The following is a 16787-nucleotide window of genomic DNA, read 5'->3' on the forward strand; positions in this document are numbered from 1 at the left end:
ACAACAGGAAGCAGAAAAGGTCATTTTCATACATTATGTCATTCAGCAAAAAGCTATTTGATGACCCACATTGGCTTCCAGCGGCAGGGCTGTTTGTTCTACATGTGACAGAGGCTGTTGGACATTAATGAAGTGGGCTTGTCAGTAAGCAAGGGAATGTGTTAGGGACCATTTTTTCCATCATCTGGTATAAATCATCTGGTATAAATATGAAGAGTATGCCCAGGTTTGATTGTAAAGAGGGGGAGAGAGAGTGCCACTTCTGACAGGTGTGTGCTGTGCTATTAGCATGATATGACACGGGGTTCTGAGGAGCAGTGGGGAAGGGGACGATTCAATCCAAGAGAACTCATCATCAAGGGATTCATCCACCTTGTGAATCATCTCAACTTCACTTGATTATATTATATTAGTTTATATTTTGTTCACATACTGTATTATCATCAGATGTCGCAATGCCATGTGAGACGATTATAAAAACATCTAAAAATCTTGTAATTCCTCTAATCTTCTATAAAGATAATTAAGGTAATTTTCAGGATGGTACCTCTCACATGTTGTGAGGAAAATGGGTATCATTTCGCTCCACCAGATCAAAACGGGCGGGAGCTTAACATTTCAGTTAATTTCACTTAATAAGGTACTTATCTTAAAAGCCCTCTATTAGCAGGTAATGTTCTAGAAGCTTTCAACACAGTACAAAATAGTTTTCCCACCATGCATTTGACATGATGTGGGGATAATTTAGACAAAGCTCTTAGAAAGCGTTTGAGGCAGAGAACTCCCATTGGTTTTCTTTGAACACTGATGTTAGACAAGGTGCCTTTGACCATGATTTAATATATTTTTGTGAACTAGCTGTAACTTCCTGCTAGAACATGCACTGTTATGTGATTAGTCAAGCTAGGCAGTTTGTTTGATTTTATTCTGGGATGAGAGTGTTTGTATACTTCTGAAAATATGAGGGAGGAGTTCTAGTGTTGAATATTCATTATTTTTCAGGATGTAATCCACAGGCAATTAATTATATATTTTGCAATACTAATGCCTGGCTTCATTTCATTACAGATGATGTCTGATTGTGTTTGTGTGTGTGTGTGCGTGTGCGTGTGTGTCTTCATGTCTTATGGAAACAATAACATTATATTTCAAGAAGAATAACTCAAATAGAAACAAATAGAAAAAAATTAGGCACCTTTTAAACTGACATTATTTGTGATTAAACAGAGGCAAAATAACATTTGTGTTGACCTTAACTCAAAAGTCACCTCTCTCTCTATAGTCAAATTCAGCTCCAAAACATGAGCAAAAATACAAAAACAGCTGACATGAAATGTCTGTTTGTATCAGAAAAAGGCATTTTAAAACGCCCTGGGATTTGTGACAGCCCCCCCCCCCCACAATAGCACAAAAATAGATGAAATCTGTGACGCCATTCTGACCTTTTGGTGCTGAACATCTTGGCGATGTCTTGTTGTTGCTGTTCAGAGGGTTGTTCTAGGTGAGGGGGCGAGCCTTCAGACTGTAGACCTGAGAGGAGGGAGGAGGGGAAAGAGATATACAGAGAGAGAGAGAGGACACAAACACAGTGAGATTTTCAGCATGCCAGTGTCACCCAGGAGCTGTCAGGGTAGCATGGCTGAACACTCCCCCCAAACAACCCCAATTACCTGCCCTCAAACTGATAGGGGTAGACTGACTAGGCAGCTAGAGGAGGCGCACGGTGCACAAAACACGGCTATAGTTTATAAAACAACATTGTTAAACAGGACATGCAGTATACCATGCCAGCTGGTTCAGTCCAACTTCAACAGGTGACTCTGCGTTTACTATGCCTCGTCTGAACGGGTAAATGAATGAGGAATACCAAGTGATGCACACAGATACAGTATCCATACATATTCTGCTGCTCCTGTGTGTTCCTCCCCTCCAGTATAATGTCTGGGACTTTAGCCTCCTGCCCTGTCATGCTCTGTAAAGGTTACCACAGTGGAGGAAACGATTCAATAATTAATGCAGACAGATCCATGTGGGGCTCACTTCTCAACCTCTCCTCTGTAATAAGAAGAGTGGGGGAGGGGGAGAGTAGAAGGAAGGGGACTGAGGCTGCCTGACTGAATGACTGACAGGGCCACTCAGCTCAGTTTAGCTCTAGGGTAGCAGCTTGATTTGGAATTCAGCCCAAGTGAAACTGCCACTCTTCAGCACCAAAGGATGATGTGAAACCAGTGTTGTTAGAGTATCTTTACATTTATAGTCGGATGCAGAAAGAATGAACCCCTCACACACACGCACAATCATTCATACTCTACTCAATAATGTACTGTAATATGTGCATTATGAATAAGAGCTCATGTAAATCCTTAAGAACCAATAGGGGGCCCCGGGACCGGGTCTGGGAAACCCTGGTCTACAATACTATTACATAGGAGGCTTGATATAAATTCAGCTCTGAGGATGAAGGATTATTCAGCTAAAAGCCCCAGGCATTATCTCTGACAACAGAGAGACCAAACAACTAGGTTAAAGGTCACATCCATCAGGCATCAGATGGATATTATCGGCTATTATTAGGTTACGACATGGTCACCACATGTTGATGATGATCATGAGGACTATTGTATTTGTTAGGAGATGATTGTTGCGTAATACAGCATTCAACACTGGATCAGGAAGACCTGTTTAGTGGAAACACAAAAATCTCTTCATAGGGAAATTCTAATTGGATTTTATTTATGAAAATAAACCTTACAAAGATCATGTTAAATATTGGACCCAATATATAGACAATTGCTTTATGATCTTGTCACGTTCTGACCTTAGTTCCTTTTTTATGTCTCTATTTTAGTTTGGTCAGGGCGTGAGTTGGGGTGGGCATTCTATGTTTTGTGTTCTTTGTTTTCTATCTCTATGTGTTTGGCCTGGTATGGTTCCCAATCAGAGGCAGCTGGCAATCGTTGTCTCTGATTGAGAACCATACCTAGGTAGCCTGTTTTCCCATTTTGAGTTGTGGGTGATTGTTTACTGTTTTGTGTGAGTACCTGATAGAACTGTTGCGTTTTGTTCTACTTTTGTTTTTGTTTCAGTGTTCCGGTTATAATAAACAACATGGACACTTACCACGCTGCGCATTAGTCCGATATTTCCTACTCCTCCTCATAAGAGGAGGAGAATCGTTACAGATCTGGACAGGCTACGAAATTAAATTAAACACATTTCTTCCTTTTCCTTCACTATGGAAAAGAACATTAACTCTATACATTTCTTAGATGTGTTTGTTACAAAGAAGTGACAATCTCTAAGTAGTACAGTTTACAGAAAACCTACAGATAAACTACTATACTGACAGCTGATAGTCATCACCATCTCCCCCTAAAATGAGGTTTACCAGTAAGCCAACTTCATAGCCAGCGTCGCATCTGTGAAACAGAGGAAGAATATGACAGACAATCAAATTCTCTCCTTGAGCGTTTCCACTTCAGAGGAAACCCCAATTATGGCTTGATAAAGCTCTAAAACAAGTTAAAAGCTTGTTACTTAATAAAGATTTGTGTCAAAAACAGAAGGAACTGTTCTCTGTAAACTACACTGAACAAAAATATAAACACAACATGTAAAGTGTTGGTCCCATGTTTCATGAGCTGAAATAAAAGATCCCAGAAATGTTTCATACAGACAAAAAGCTTATTTCTCTCAAATTTTGTGCACAAATTTGTATACATCCCTGTTAGTGAGCATTTCTCCTTTGCCAACATAATCTGCCACACCTGACAGGTATCAAGAAACTGATTAAATGGCATGATCATAGGTGCACCTTGTGCTGGGGACAATAAAAGGCCACTCTAAAATATGCAGTTTTGACACACAACAAAATGCCACAGATGTGGCACTCTCCCATAGTTTTGAGGGAGAGTGCTATTGGCATGCTGACTGCACGAATGTCCACCAGAGCTGTTGCCAGAGAATTTAATGTTAATTTCTCTACCATAACCCGCCTCCAAAGTCATTTCAGAAAATGTGTCATTACGTCCAACCGACCTCACAACCGCAGACCATGTGTATGGCGTCATGTCAGCGAGCAGTTTGCTGATGTCACCGTTGTGAACAGAGTGCCTCATGGTGGCAGTCGGATTATGGTATTGGCAGGTATAAACTACGGACAGTGAACACAATTGCATTTTGTCGATGGCAATTTCAATGCACAGAAATACCGTGACGAGATCCTGAGGCCCATTGTGACACCCATTTATTTTAACCTCTACAGGATGCCCCCCCCCCCCCCCACGGGAAGGTTAAGCTAACGAGATTGTAAGTAACATGGATATATCCCAGGACATAGACATAGACTGATATGGGCAGAAAGCTTAAATTGTTGTTAATCTAACGGCACTGTCCAATTTACAATAGCTATTACAGTGAAAAAATACCATGCTATTGTTTGAGGAGAGTGCACAATTATGAACTTGAAAATGTATTAATAAACCAATCATGCACATTTGGGCAGTCTTGATACAACATTTTGAAGAGATATGCAATGATTAATTGGATCAGTATAAAACTTTGCACATACACTGCTGCCATCTAATGGACAAAATCTAAATTGCGCCTGGGTCGGAATAATAAATGATGGCTTTTCTTTTGCATTACAAAGATGATAGTACAAAAAGGAAAAAACGCATGTTTTTTTCTTTGTATTATCTTTTACCAGATCTAATGTGTTATATTCTCCTACATTCATTTCACATTTCCACAAACTTCAAAGTGACTCATTTCAAAAATTATCATTAATATGCATATCCTTTCCTCAGGTCCTCAGCTACAGGCAGTTAGATTTGGGTATGCCATTTTAGGCGAACATTGATAGATTAGGGTCTAATGACTGTATTTAAAATGATTGATTTATATTTTTGTTCAGTATAAATACTTACTTTCAATAATAGCCATAATGGCATCAAGTCTGCTGTCAATAAACACTGGCATATACAGTGCATTTGGAAAGTATTCAGACCCCTTGACTTTTTCCACATTTTATTACATTTCATCTGTCATGACGCTGGCCTGGGGGTAGGTTTATGACAGTCATAAATACCTCTCCCCCTTTTTTCCCTCTCTCTACCCTACTGATGTGACTATTAAAAATCCCTTGGTTAACATATAAATTCTGGGAACATCAGAACGTGGGGGGAAATTAACCATATTTTGGTAATCCAACCAGTTGAACATATGCGGTGGTACTTAATGAATATGATGTCAGTTCGGTTGTCATCGGAGACATTCTCATCAATGATAGGATGACATAAACGGTACAGTGGAAAGTTTACACATTATAGTTATCAGATTCACATGGAATTGTTGTGCAATTGAAATGTTTGAATATTAAATTATTTGTGAGGGGATGAAATGTGATTTTAGCTTCTAAAATGTGAGAATTGGGTTTTCATGAGTGAATTAGGCCCGACTCAGTGGTCCGCCCACGTGAAGAGACATTGGTTATAAACTATGAAACACGCCCTCCTCTCCCTTCCTATATAAAGCCTTGACGACAATATAACTTCCTGTTCCGGGGACATTAAGGCGACGGCCTTGATGTTAGAAGGGCAGGTGACACCTACAGAGCAAAGCCAATCTCAGCTACCTAATGAAATTAGCATTGAATTCCCACGTGAAGAGGACGATCGACACGTTGAATATAATGAATTTCGACAATACCAGCCAGAATATAGCATGAGCATATAAGCATGGCAATGGGGTATGAACTTTGAACTCTGATTCACTCCAGACGCCAAGCGTGGACTGGGAATGTCTAGCCACGCGTGGACTGGGAAAGGACAGACAGACATTGAATTCCCACGTGAAGAGGACAATCGACACGTTGAATATAATGAATTTCGACAATACCAGCCAGAATATAGCATGAGCATATAAGCATGGCACTCTACCACACAACGATGTTACTAAAATGGGTACAGTTTACCACCAGAGACACTCTTCAAAGGATGGAAGAACTCTTGGGCAACTCGGCCTTCCATCTACCACCAACCTATTGAAGCGCAGCTCAGAGTAAATATGTATTGCATTTTCCTTTTCCAAATGGGCGGTAATTTAGAATGCATAAGATCCTGTATTTACGATAGAGACATCGCTTCTCCCTTTGTTCTTCAGTCTTCCCGCTCATTCACTCAAACCCAATCCCCCTTTTCTTTGTGTAACCAGCTGTCACATCTGTTCTGTCGGCTAGGGACGTTTTCCTTTATGACATCATCTGTAATCAAGGTATGATTAATTCTGTGTATATGTAATTCTGTGTGATTAATTAGGTATTTAGTAAATAAATAATTAAACCCAATTTTTGTATTGCTGATCCAACTAAAATATTTAATCCATTTTAGAATAAGGTTGTGATGTAACAAAATGTGGAAAATTCAAGGGGGTCTGAATACTTTCCGAATGCACTGTATTATCCCGACTCCTCTTTAAATTCTGCCTTCCAGAAAACACCTTTATTCACTTATAAATTATCAAGAAATCTATCAAACATATTAGTTAAATCAGATGTGGTCAGAGAGAGAAAAGAGGCATTCATAAAAGGACGCTTCCCCTGTATATCTTGTTCCTCTTGTAGCACCACAAGGACATTTTCTAACTTAATATGTCCTCAGGGTCACATTCGTTGTATGGAGGAGACCAAGGCGCAGCATGGTAAGTGTACATTCTTCTTTAATTACAGAAAGAACACTGAACAAACTAACAAAACGAATTGTGAAGCAAATATGAGTAGTGCCTACAGGCAACTAAACATAGAATAAGAACCCACAAATACTCAAGGGAAAATGGCAACCTAAATATGGTCCCCAATCAGAGACAACGATAAACAGCTGCCTCTGAATGGGAACCAATTCAGGCCACCAAAGACATACATATCCCTAGACTTACAAAAGCCTTAGATATAATAAAGCCTTAGACAAGACAAAAACTAACATACCCACCCTAGTCACACCCTGACCTAACAAAAATAATAACGAAAACAACGATAACTAAGGTCAGGGCGTGACACTCAGACTTCTAGGACCTATGAAATAAAGTAATGTATAATTTACTAAAGAAGTTATTTATATGTTACAGTGTTCTTGTAATAAGATTTATATTGGGAAAACATCCTGGGCCAAGAAAGTACGCCTTGGAGAACATAAATCCACTTTCTTTATAGAACAAAATCATTCTACTAATGAATTGCGTTGCGTCGATATCGAAAAAGTTCCTCGACCACACAGAGGTGATTAGGACAACATATTACTCCAAAGAGAAGCCATGTGGATGTATAAATGACATTCTGTATCTCCACACGGTTTACACTAAGAATTAGATTTCACCTCCTTCCTATAGTGTACATTTAGACTGTTATACAAGAACACTCTCCAAATAAGATTTTACATATCATTCATGAGTTGGCCCCACATATTTGTGAACGACTGTGCCTAATGTCCTTTGTGGTGGGCTATCTCATGAATTGATATAATGTATTCAAGTGAGCAAACACCTAAGGTAATTGATTCATGAATTGCCCTTCGTTCCCGCTCCCATACCCTATAATTCTGTATTTCTTTGTGACTAACTTGTATACAGGTAGACAAGAAAAGCTATATCCCTGATTGGCAGATGAGTGGCAACCCTGATTAGAAGCACCTGCTGCTCATCGGTTGTTCTTTACAAATGCTGTTATGTATTCAAGTAAAATTGTACCTACACACTGAAGAAGGATGCAAAGCCGAAATGTCTGTGTACGCTATCCCCGATGCAGTGAAAATAATACAACAAATTGAATAATTTTGTCATAAAATAATCTTCCTCCTCTGACAAGGAGGAGTAGTAGGAAGGATCGGAAGACCAATGCGCAGCGTGGTAAGTGTTCATTATATTTATTATAACTCAGAACACTAACGAATAAAACAGCAAAGAGAACGAAATGAAACCGAAACAGTCCTGTACGGTGAATACACAAAAAACACAGAACAGAAAATAATCACCCACAACTCAAAGGTGAAACCAGGCTACCTAAGTATGGTTCTCAATCAGGGACAACGATTGACAGCTGCTTCTGATTGAGAACCATACCAGGCCAAACACAGAAATCCCAAATTATAGAAAAAAGAACAGACTATCCACCCCAACTCACACCTTGACCATACTAAAACAAAGACAAAACAAAGGAACTAAGGTCAGAACGTGACAATAATGAAGTAAGCTTTATGCAACATCTTTTTGAGTGCTGACCCATTACACCTTTTTGTTGGTAGAAATACATTGCCTGCTGTAATATAATGTGATCTGCTCCTACTAAATGTTTTATATTTTTGTGAACAGTTTATAAGAATATAACCTGCTGCTTTTGTATTTTTTATATCTAACAGCATGCCATCTTAAATATACACGCAGACTGCTGTCATTAGTTCGACTAAATCTTATCTCGGCACAGAACATGACTTTGATTGAGATTAACATTTCACATGTTCAAGTGTTATTTTTATAAGAGTACACACAATGAGTCATGTGAATAAGAATATACAGTACCTTCAAAAAGTATTCACACAATTTAACTTTTTACACATTTTGTTGTGTTACAGCCTGAATTATGTGTCACTGATCTACATACAATACCCCATAATGTCATAATGGAATTATGTTTGTAGACATTTTTTGAAATTTATTGAATTTTTTTCACCTGAAATGTATCCAACCCCTTTGTTATGGCAAGCCTAACTACGTTTCAGGAGTAGAAATGTGCATAACAAATCACATAATAGGTTGCTGTCATGAATGTTGTTGTAAGAATCGGACCAAGGTGCAGCGTGGAATGGTTTCATCATCTTTATTCGAGTGAAACTCACAGAAAACAATAAAGATCAAAACGAACGTGAAGCTATGCAGTGCTCACAAGCAACAATACATAAACAATAAGCATAAACATCCCACAAAAACCAGTGGGGAAATGGCTGCCTAAATATGATCCCCAATCAGAGACAACGATAAACAGCTGCCTCTGATTGGGAACCATACCAGGCCAACATAGAAAACCAAACACCTAGATAGGAACACCCCCTAGTCACACCCCGACCTAACCCAAAATAGAGAATAAAAAAGGCTCTCTATGGTCAGGGCATGACAGTACCCGCCCCAAAGGTGCGGACTCCGGCCGCAAAACCTGAAACTGGGGAGGGTAGGGGGGTGACTAGTGTCGGTGGCGGCTCCGGTGCGGGTCTTTGCCCCCGCCCAGACCACGGGTCCGGCCATGGAGCCGGGTAGAACGCCGTGCCCGGACTGGGCCTCGGCGCAGAAGGAGGACCCCGGCCACGGAGCTGGGTTGAACGCCGCACCCGGACTGGACACCGGCACCGAGGAAGGCTCCGGCCATGGAGCTGAGTTGGCCGCCGTGCCTGGACTGGGCATCGGCGCAGAGGAAGGCTCCTGCCCTGGAACTGGAGGTTCCGGACCGTGGACTGTTGCAGGAGGTTCCGGACAGTGGATCATCACAGGAGGTTCCGGACCGTGGACCGTCTCAAGAGGTTCCGGACTGTGGACCATCTCAGGAAGTTCAGGACTGTGGAGCGTGGCCGGAAGCTCTGGACTGTGAACTGTCGCCAGAAGCTCTGGACTGGGACTCGTCACCGGAAGCTCTGGACTGAGGACCGTCGCTGGAAGCTCTGGACTGGGGACTGTCGCCGGAAGATCTGGACTGGGGACCGTCACCTGAAGCTCTGGACTGGGGACCGTCGCCTGAAGCTCTGGACTGGGGACCGTCGCCTGAAGCTCTGGACTGGGAACCCTCGCAGGAGGCTCCGGACCATGGATCGTCACTGGAGGCTCCGGGCCATGGAACATCACTGGAGGCTCCGGGCCCTGGATCATCACTGCAGGCTCTGGGCCCTGGATCATCACTGGAGACTCCGGGCCCTGGATCGTCGCTGGAGGCTCCGGACTGGGAACCGTTACTGGAGGCTCCGGACCGGGAACTGTCACTGGAGGCTCCGGACTGCAGACTGTCGCTGGAGGCCTGGTGCGTGGAGCTGGCACAGGGCGTACCGGGCTGGGGAGACGCACTGGAGGCAGGGTGCGTGGAGCCGGCACAGGACATACCGGGCTGGGGAGACGCACAGGAGGCCTGGAGCCGGCACAAGACGTACCGGGCTGGGGAGGCGCACTGGAGGTCTGGAGTGTAAAGCTGGCACAACTTGGCCTGGACAGATAACAACCTTTGCATGGCAAGTGCGGGGAGCTGGCACAAGACATACTGGGCCATGGAGGCACACTGGAGGTCTGGAGTGTAAAGCTGGCACAACGTGGCCTGGACAGATAACAACCTTCGCACGGCAAGTGCGGGGAGCTGGCACAGGACATACCGGGCAGTGGAGGCGCACTGGAGACATGGTGCATAGAACCGGCACACATTGTACCGGAACGATGAGACTCTCCTCAAAGTGAGTGTGGAGAGCTGGCACAGGTGGCATTGGACGGCTAACACGCTCCTCAGGGCGACTGTCTTGCCTCTTCAGCCAAACCAAGAGCTCTCTCTCATCACTCTCCTCAACTTTCGCCAACCACTCCTCGCTCAATCTTTCCCAATATTCCTCCTCGGTCTCTGATTCACCCCTCAGCGTCGCCGACCACCCCGTGTGCCACCCCCCAAAAAAACATTTGAGGCTGCTTCTTGGGCCTACGTCGTGACCGCGAACCCCGGTGTAGTCGCTGTCCCTCCTTTGCTGCCTCCGCCTGCTTCCATGGAAGGCGATCCTTTCGGGCCACGGTTTTCCTCCCATGTCCAGGATCCCTTCCCGTCCAATATATCCTCCCACGTCCAGGATGTCTCCTCCTGGGCATGCTGCTTGGTCCTGTGGTGGTGGGATCTTCTGTCACGAATGTTGTTGTAAGAATCGGACCAAGGTGCAGAGAGGTCACCGGATGTCCATCTGCTAGCCCCTGTCCACAAGCTGTCTGTCTCCAGCTCGCCTAGTGTAGCAGCAACTACTGAATTGGCTTCCTGACTCATCTACTGCTACTCATTGGAACCTATGATCACTCGGCTACACATGCCTCTCCCTAATGTCAATATGCCTCGTCTATTGCTGTTTTGGTTAGTGATTATTGTCTTTTTTCACTGTAGAGCCCCTAGTCCTGCCAAATATGCCACCCCACACATGTGGTGTGGTGATCTCACCTGGCTTAACTGTTGCCTCTAGAGATGAAACCTCTCTCATCATCACTCAATGCCTAGGTTTACCTCCACTGTACTCACATTATGCCTTGAATCTATTCTTCTGCACCCTAACTATAACATTTATCCCTAACTATAACATTTTCCGACAAGATAGAACTGCCAAAGGGGGTGGAGTTGCAATCTACTGCAGAGATAGCCTGCAGAGTTCTGTCATACTATCCAGGTCTGTGCCCAAACAATTAAGAGCTTCTACTTCTAAAAATCCACCTTTCCAGAAACTAGTCTCTCACCATTGCGGCTTGTTATAGACCCCCTTGAGCCCCCAGCTGTGTCCTGGACACCATATATGAATTGATTGCCCCCCATCCATGTTCATAGTTTGTACTGTTAGGTGACCTAACCTGGGATATGCTTAACACCCCGGCAGACCTACAATCTAAGCTAGATGCCCTCAATCTCACAAAGTTATTAAGGAACCTACCAGGTACAACCCTAAATCCGTAACCATGGGCACCCTCTTTGATATCATCCTGACCAACTTGCCCTCTAAATACACTGCTGTCTTCAACCAGGATCTCAGCGATCACTGCCTCATTGCCTGTGTGCGTAAAGGGTCTGCGGTCAAATGACCACCCCTCATCACTGTCAAACACTCCCTAAAACACTTCAGCGAGCAGGCCTTTGTAATCGACCTGGCCCAGGTATCCTGGAAGGATATTGACCTCATCCCGTCTGTAGAGGATGCCGTGTTATTCTTTAAAAGTGCTTTCCTCGCCATCTTAAATAAGCATGCCCCATTCGAAAAATGTAGAACTAAGCACAGATATCGCCCTTGGTTCACCCCAGACTTGACTGCCCTTGACCAGCACAAAAACATCCTGTGGCGTTCTGCATTAGCATCGAATAGCCCCCGCGATATGCAACTTTTCAGGGAAGTTAGGAACCAATATACTCAGTCAGTTAGGAAAGCTAAGGCTAGCTTTTTCAAACAGAAATGTGCATCCTGTAGCACTAATTCCAAACACTTTTGGGACACTGTAAAGTCCATGGATAATTAGAGCACCTCCTCCGAGCTGCCCACTGCACTGAGGCTAGGAAACACTGTCACCACCGATAAATCTACAATAATCGTTCATTTCAATAAGCATTTTTCAATGGCTGACCATGCTTTCCACCTGGCTACCCCAACCCTGGCAACAGCTCACCACCCCATGCACCAACTTGCCCAAGCTCCCCGCTTCTCCTTCACCCAAATCCAGACAGCTGTTGTTCTGAAAGAGCTGCAAAATCTGGATCCCTACAAATCAGCTGGGCTAGACAGTCTGGACCCTCTCTTTCTAAAATTATCTGCTGAAATTGTTGCAACCCCTATTACTAGCCTGTTCAACCTCTCTTTCATATCATCTGAGATCCCCAAAGATTGGAAAGCTGCCGTGGTCATCCCCCTCTTCAAAAGTGGAGACACTCTAGACCAAACTGTTATAGAACTATATCCATCCTGCCCACCCTGAAAGCCAAGTTAACAAACAGATCACCAACCATTTCGAATCCCACCGTACCTTCTCCGCTATGCAATCTGGTTTTCGAGCTGGTCACGGGTGCACCTCAGCCACGCTCAAGGTCCTAAACGATATCATAACAGTCATCAATAAGAGACAATACTGTGCAGCTGTATTCATGGACCTGGCCAAGGCTTTCGACTCTGTCAATCACCACATTCTTATCGGCACACTCAACAGCCTTGGTTTCTCAAATGAATGCCCCGCCTGGTTCACCAACTACTTCTCAGACAGAGTTCAGTGTATCAAATCTGAGGGCCTGTTGTCCGGATCTCTGGCAGTCTCTATGGGGGTGCCACAGGGTTCAATTCTCGGGCCGACTATTTTCTCTGTATATATCAATGATGTTGCTCTTGCTGCTGGTGATTCTCTGATCCACCTCTACGTAGACGACACCATTCTGTATTCATCTGGCCCTTCTTTGGACACTGTGTTAACAAACCTCCAAACGAGCTTCAATGCCATACAACTCTCCTTCTGTGGCTTCCAACTGCTTTTAAATGCAAGTAAAACTAAATGCATGCTCTTCAACCGATTGTTGCCTGCACCCACCCACCTGACCAGCATCACTACTCTGGACAATTCTGACTTAGAATATGTGGACAACTACAAATACTTACGTGTCTGGTTAGACTGTAAACTCTCCTTCCAGACTCACATTAAGCATATCCAATCCAAAATTAAATCTAGAATCGGCTTCCTATTTCTTAACAAAGCCTCCTTCACTCATGCTGCCAAACATACCCTCGTATCCTACCGATCCTTGACTTTGGCGATGTCATTTACAAAATAGCCTCCAACACTCTACTCAGAAAACTGGATGCAGTCTATCACAGTGCCATCCGTTTTATCACCAAAGCCCCATTTACTACCCATCACTGCGACCTGTATGCTCTCGTTGGCTGGCCCTCACTACATATTCGTCGCCAAACCCACTGGCTCCAGGTCATCTATAAGTCTTTGCTATGTAAAGCCCCGCCTTATCTCAGCTCACTGGCCACCATAGAAACACCCACCCGTAGCACGTGCTCCAGCAGGTATATTTCACTGGTCATCCCCAAAGTCAACACTTCCTTTGGCCGCCTTTCCTTCCAGTTGTCTGCTACCAATGACTGGAACAAATTGCAAAAATCACTGAAGCTGGAGTCTTATATCCCCCTCTCTAACTTTCAGCATCAGCTGTCAGAGCAGCTAACCGATCACTGTACCTGTACACAGCCAATCTGTAAATAGCACACCCAACTACCTCATCCCCATATTGTTATTTATCCTCTTGCTCTTTTGCACCCCATTATCTCTACTTGCACATCATCATCTGCACATCTATCACTCCAGTGTTAATGCTAAATTGTAATTATTTTGCCTCTATGGTATGCCTTACCTCCCTACTCTTCTACATTTGCACGCACTGTACATAGATTTGTCTATAGTGTTATTGACTGTACGTTTATTTATGTGTAACTAACTCTGTGTTGTTATTTTTGCCGCACTGCTTTGCTTTATCTTGGCCAGGTCACAGTTGTAAATTAGAACTTGTTCTCAACTGGCCTACCTGGTTAAATAAAGGTGATGTAAAATAAAAAATAAAAATTGTGAATATATATGTAAATGTGATATTTCTGTATTTCATTTTCAATAAATGTCTTCACTTTGTCATTATGGGATATTGCGGGTAGATGGGAAAAAATCTATTTAATCCATTTTGAATGAAGGCTGTAACACAACAAAATGTGGAATAAGTCAAGGGGTATGAATACTTTCTGAATGCACGTATAATAAGAAGATATATAAATGCTGCAGAGAGAAATGATGTTATTATACAACGTTTCATCTCACATTGTGCTGTAATCTGTGAGAGAATACAGTACACAGCAAATAAAGAGAAAAGTGGAGCAATTTCAAAGAGTTGCACAATTTAGTTTTGACTCATCCTCCATTGATCACAGTGTTGTAGAGCTTTAAAATGATTACCCAGAAAATGCTTTACGGATGAACTGGAGCCATATCTCTGAAAAATATAAATAACGCTCAAGACTATCTTTCTGAAGGGCCAGGGGAAACAAAATCCTCCAACACACTTAAAAAAGGGTTTTAATATTGAACACACACACGCACGTACAAGACAGACAGACAGGCAAGGACACAGGCAGATACGCACATGAACACAAACACATGTGTTGATCAGTTTCATAGCAGTTTACACCGTTTTCCTGACGTAATAGAAGGTGAAAGGTTGGGACTTAAACCAGAGAAACAGAGTGGTAGGAGGTACAGTAACTAGGGACCTTGTCTGAGATAAGTGGTTTACTTTCCCACATTAATTCATTCATTAAGCCAGCCTTGTGTTTTAGTGAAACTATCTCAGAGCGGGCAGAGTGTCCTGACAAACACAAACAGCAGACAGTCAGATAATGCATTGAAGAGAATCCCTTAGCAGCAAGAACTGCTAATACTATTTGAAATCATTTCAAATACTTTAGCTGTGCTCGATTGATCTTGCCTGTTGCAATGGAACCAAAATAAGTGCAAACCCCACCCACCTGACACTCTAGGCAGGCTAAAGCAAATACTCTATTTCAAATACTATTTGAACCCAGGCATGCTTAGCAGTGTGGGTAAACTGCACACAGGTAGACAGACAGGACAGCAGGTATTATTGTTGGTCGATAATACTGCTGGTCAGCACTTCTGTTGAAAGCTGCCTGGTGGACTGACGGAGGACACCCAACAGCCCAGTGGTTATGAGCCAGTTATAAGGTCTGTTATACTAAAGCCTGACAGAGGCTTGGATACAGATAGATCCTACCGTAAGCATTGTCACAACTGCAAGCTACAAACTCACAGGGATACAGTACCAACAAAGGGGACAAAACCATGTAAATATTTGTCACCCACACAGTGCTGTATGTGCATTGCTATCTAGTTTCATTGCTATCTCAATACCTTAGATACAAATTTAAAAGTTCAGGAATAAAAATGTTTTACATAGCCTTTATTAAAATGTCCTATAACATCTACATACTGTACGGTTGTTTATTCCATGTGTAACTCTATGTTGTTGTTTGTGTCGCACTGCTTTGCTTTATCTTGACCAGGTTGCAGTTGTAAATGAGAACTTGTTCTCAACCAGCTTAAATAACGGTGAATTTTAAATTTAAAAAATGAGTTAGACCCATGTGCAGCAGTGTCCCAGTCCTATGTTCCCTCTCTCTCTCTCTCTCTCTCTCAATTCAAGGGGCTTTATTGGCATGGGAAACATATGGTTACATTGCCAAAGCAACTGAAATAAACAATCAAAGGTGAACAGTAAATATTACACTCACACAAGTTCCAAAATAATAAATGTCAATATACAGTGTTGTAGAAATGTGTAAATAGTTCAAGTACAAAAGGGAAAATAATGAAATATGAGTTTACAATGGTGTTTGTTCTTCACTGGTTGCTCTTTTCTTGTGTCAACAGGTCACACATCTTGCTGCTGTGATTGTACACTGTGGTATTTCACCTAATAGATATGGGAGTTTAATGTAATTGTTTTTGAACTCTTTGTTGGTCTGTGTAATCTGAGGGAAATGTGTGTCTCTAATATGGTCCTACATTTGGCAGGAGGTTAGGAAGTTTTCACCTGTCACGTCCTGACCTTAGTTCCTTTTCTATGTCTCTGTTTTAGTTTGGTCAGGGCGTGAGTTGGGCATTCTATGTTTTTCTTCTATGTTTTGTATTTCACCTTTTGGCCTGGTATGGTTCCCAATCAGAGGCAGCTGTCAATCGTTGTCTCTGATTGAGAACCATACTTAGGTAGCCTGTGTTCCCACTATGATTTGTGGGTAGTTGTTTTCTGTTTAGTGTATGTCACCTGACAGAACTGTTTTGTTTCTTCCATTTGCTTTGTTATTTTGTTTTGTGTGTTCAGTCGAATAAATTAACATGGACACTTACCACGCTGCATATTGGTCCGATCCTTCCTACTCCTCCTCAGACGACGAAGAGATTCGTTACACCACCTCATTTTGTGGGCA

The 16787-nt window shown here is 42.8% G+C and overlaps 1 protein-coding gene across 1 annotated transcript in view; it reads right to left on the bottom strand.

Moving 5' to 3' along the window:
- LOC115140936 (oxidation resistance protein 1-like) overlaps positions 1-16787 on the bottom strand; it is a 231135-nt gene that overhangs the window by 196697 nt on the left and 17651 nt on the right. The window contains exon 2 of the mRNA XM_029679436.2: positions 1443-1530. Within this exon, the coding sequence (XP_029535296.2) occupies positions 1443-1459 (17 nt within the window). The 5' untranslated portion in view covers positions 1460-1530. The remainder of the gene's footprint in view (positions 1-1442; positions 1531-16787) is intronic.

The sequence above is a fragment of the Oncorhynchus nerka genome, linkage group LG14 (assembly GCF_034236695.1).
Source record: "Oncorhynchus nerka isolate Pitt River linkage group LG14, Oner_Uvic_2.0, whole genome shotgun sequence".
Taxonomy (NCBI): Eukaryota; Metazoa; Chordata; class Actinopteri; order Salmoniformes; family Salmonidae; genus Oncorhynchus; species Oncorhynchus nerka.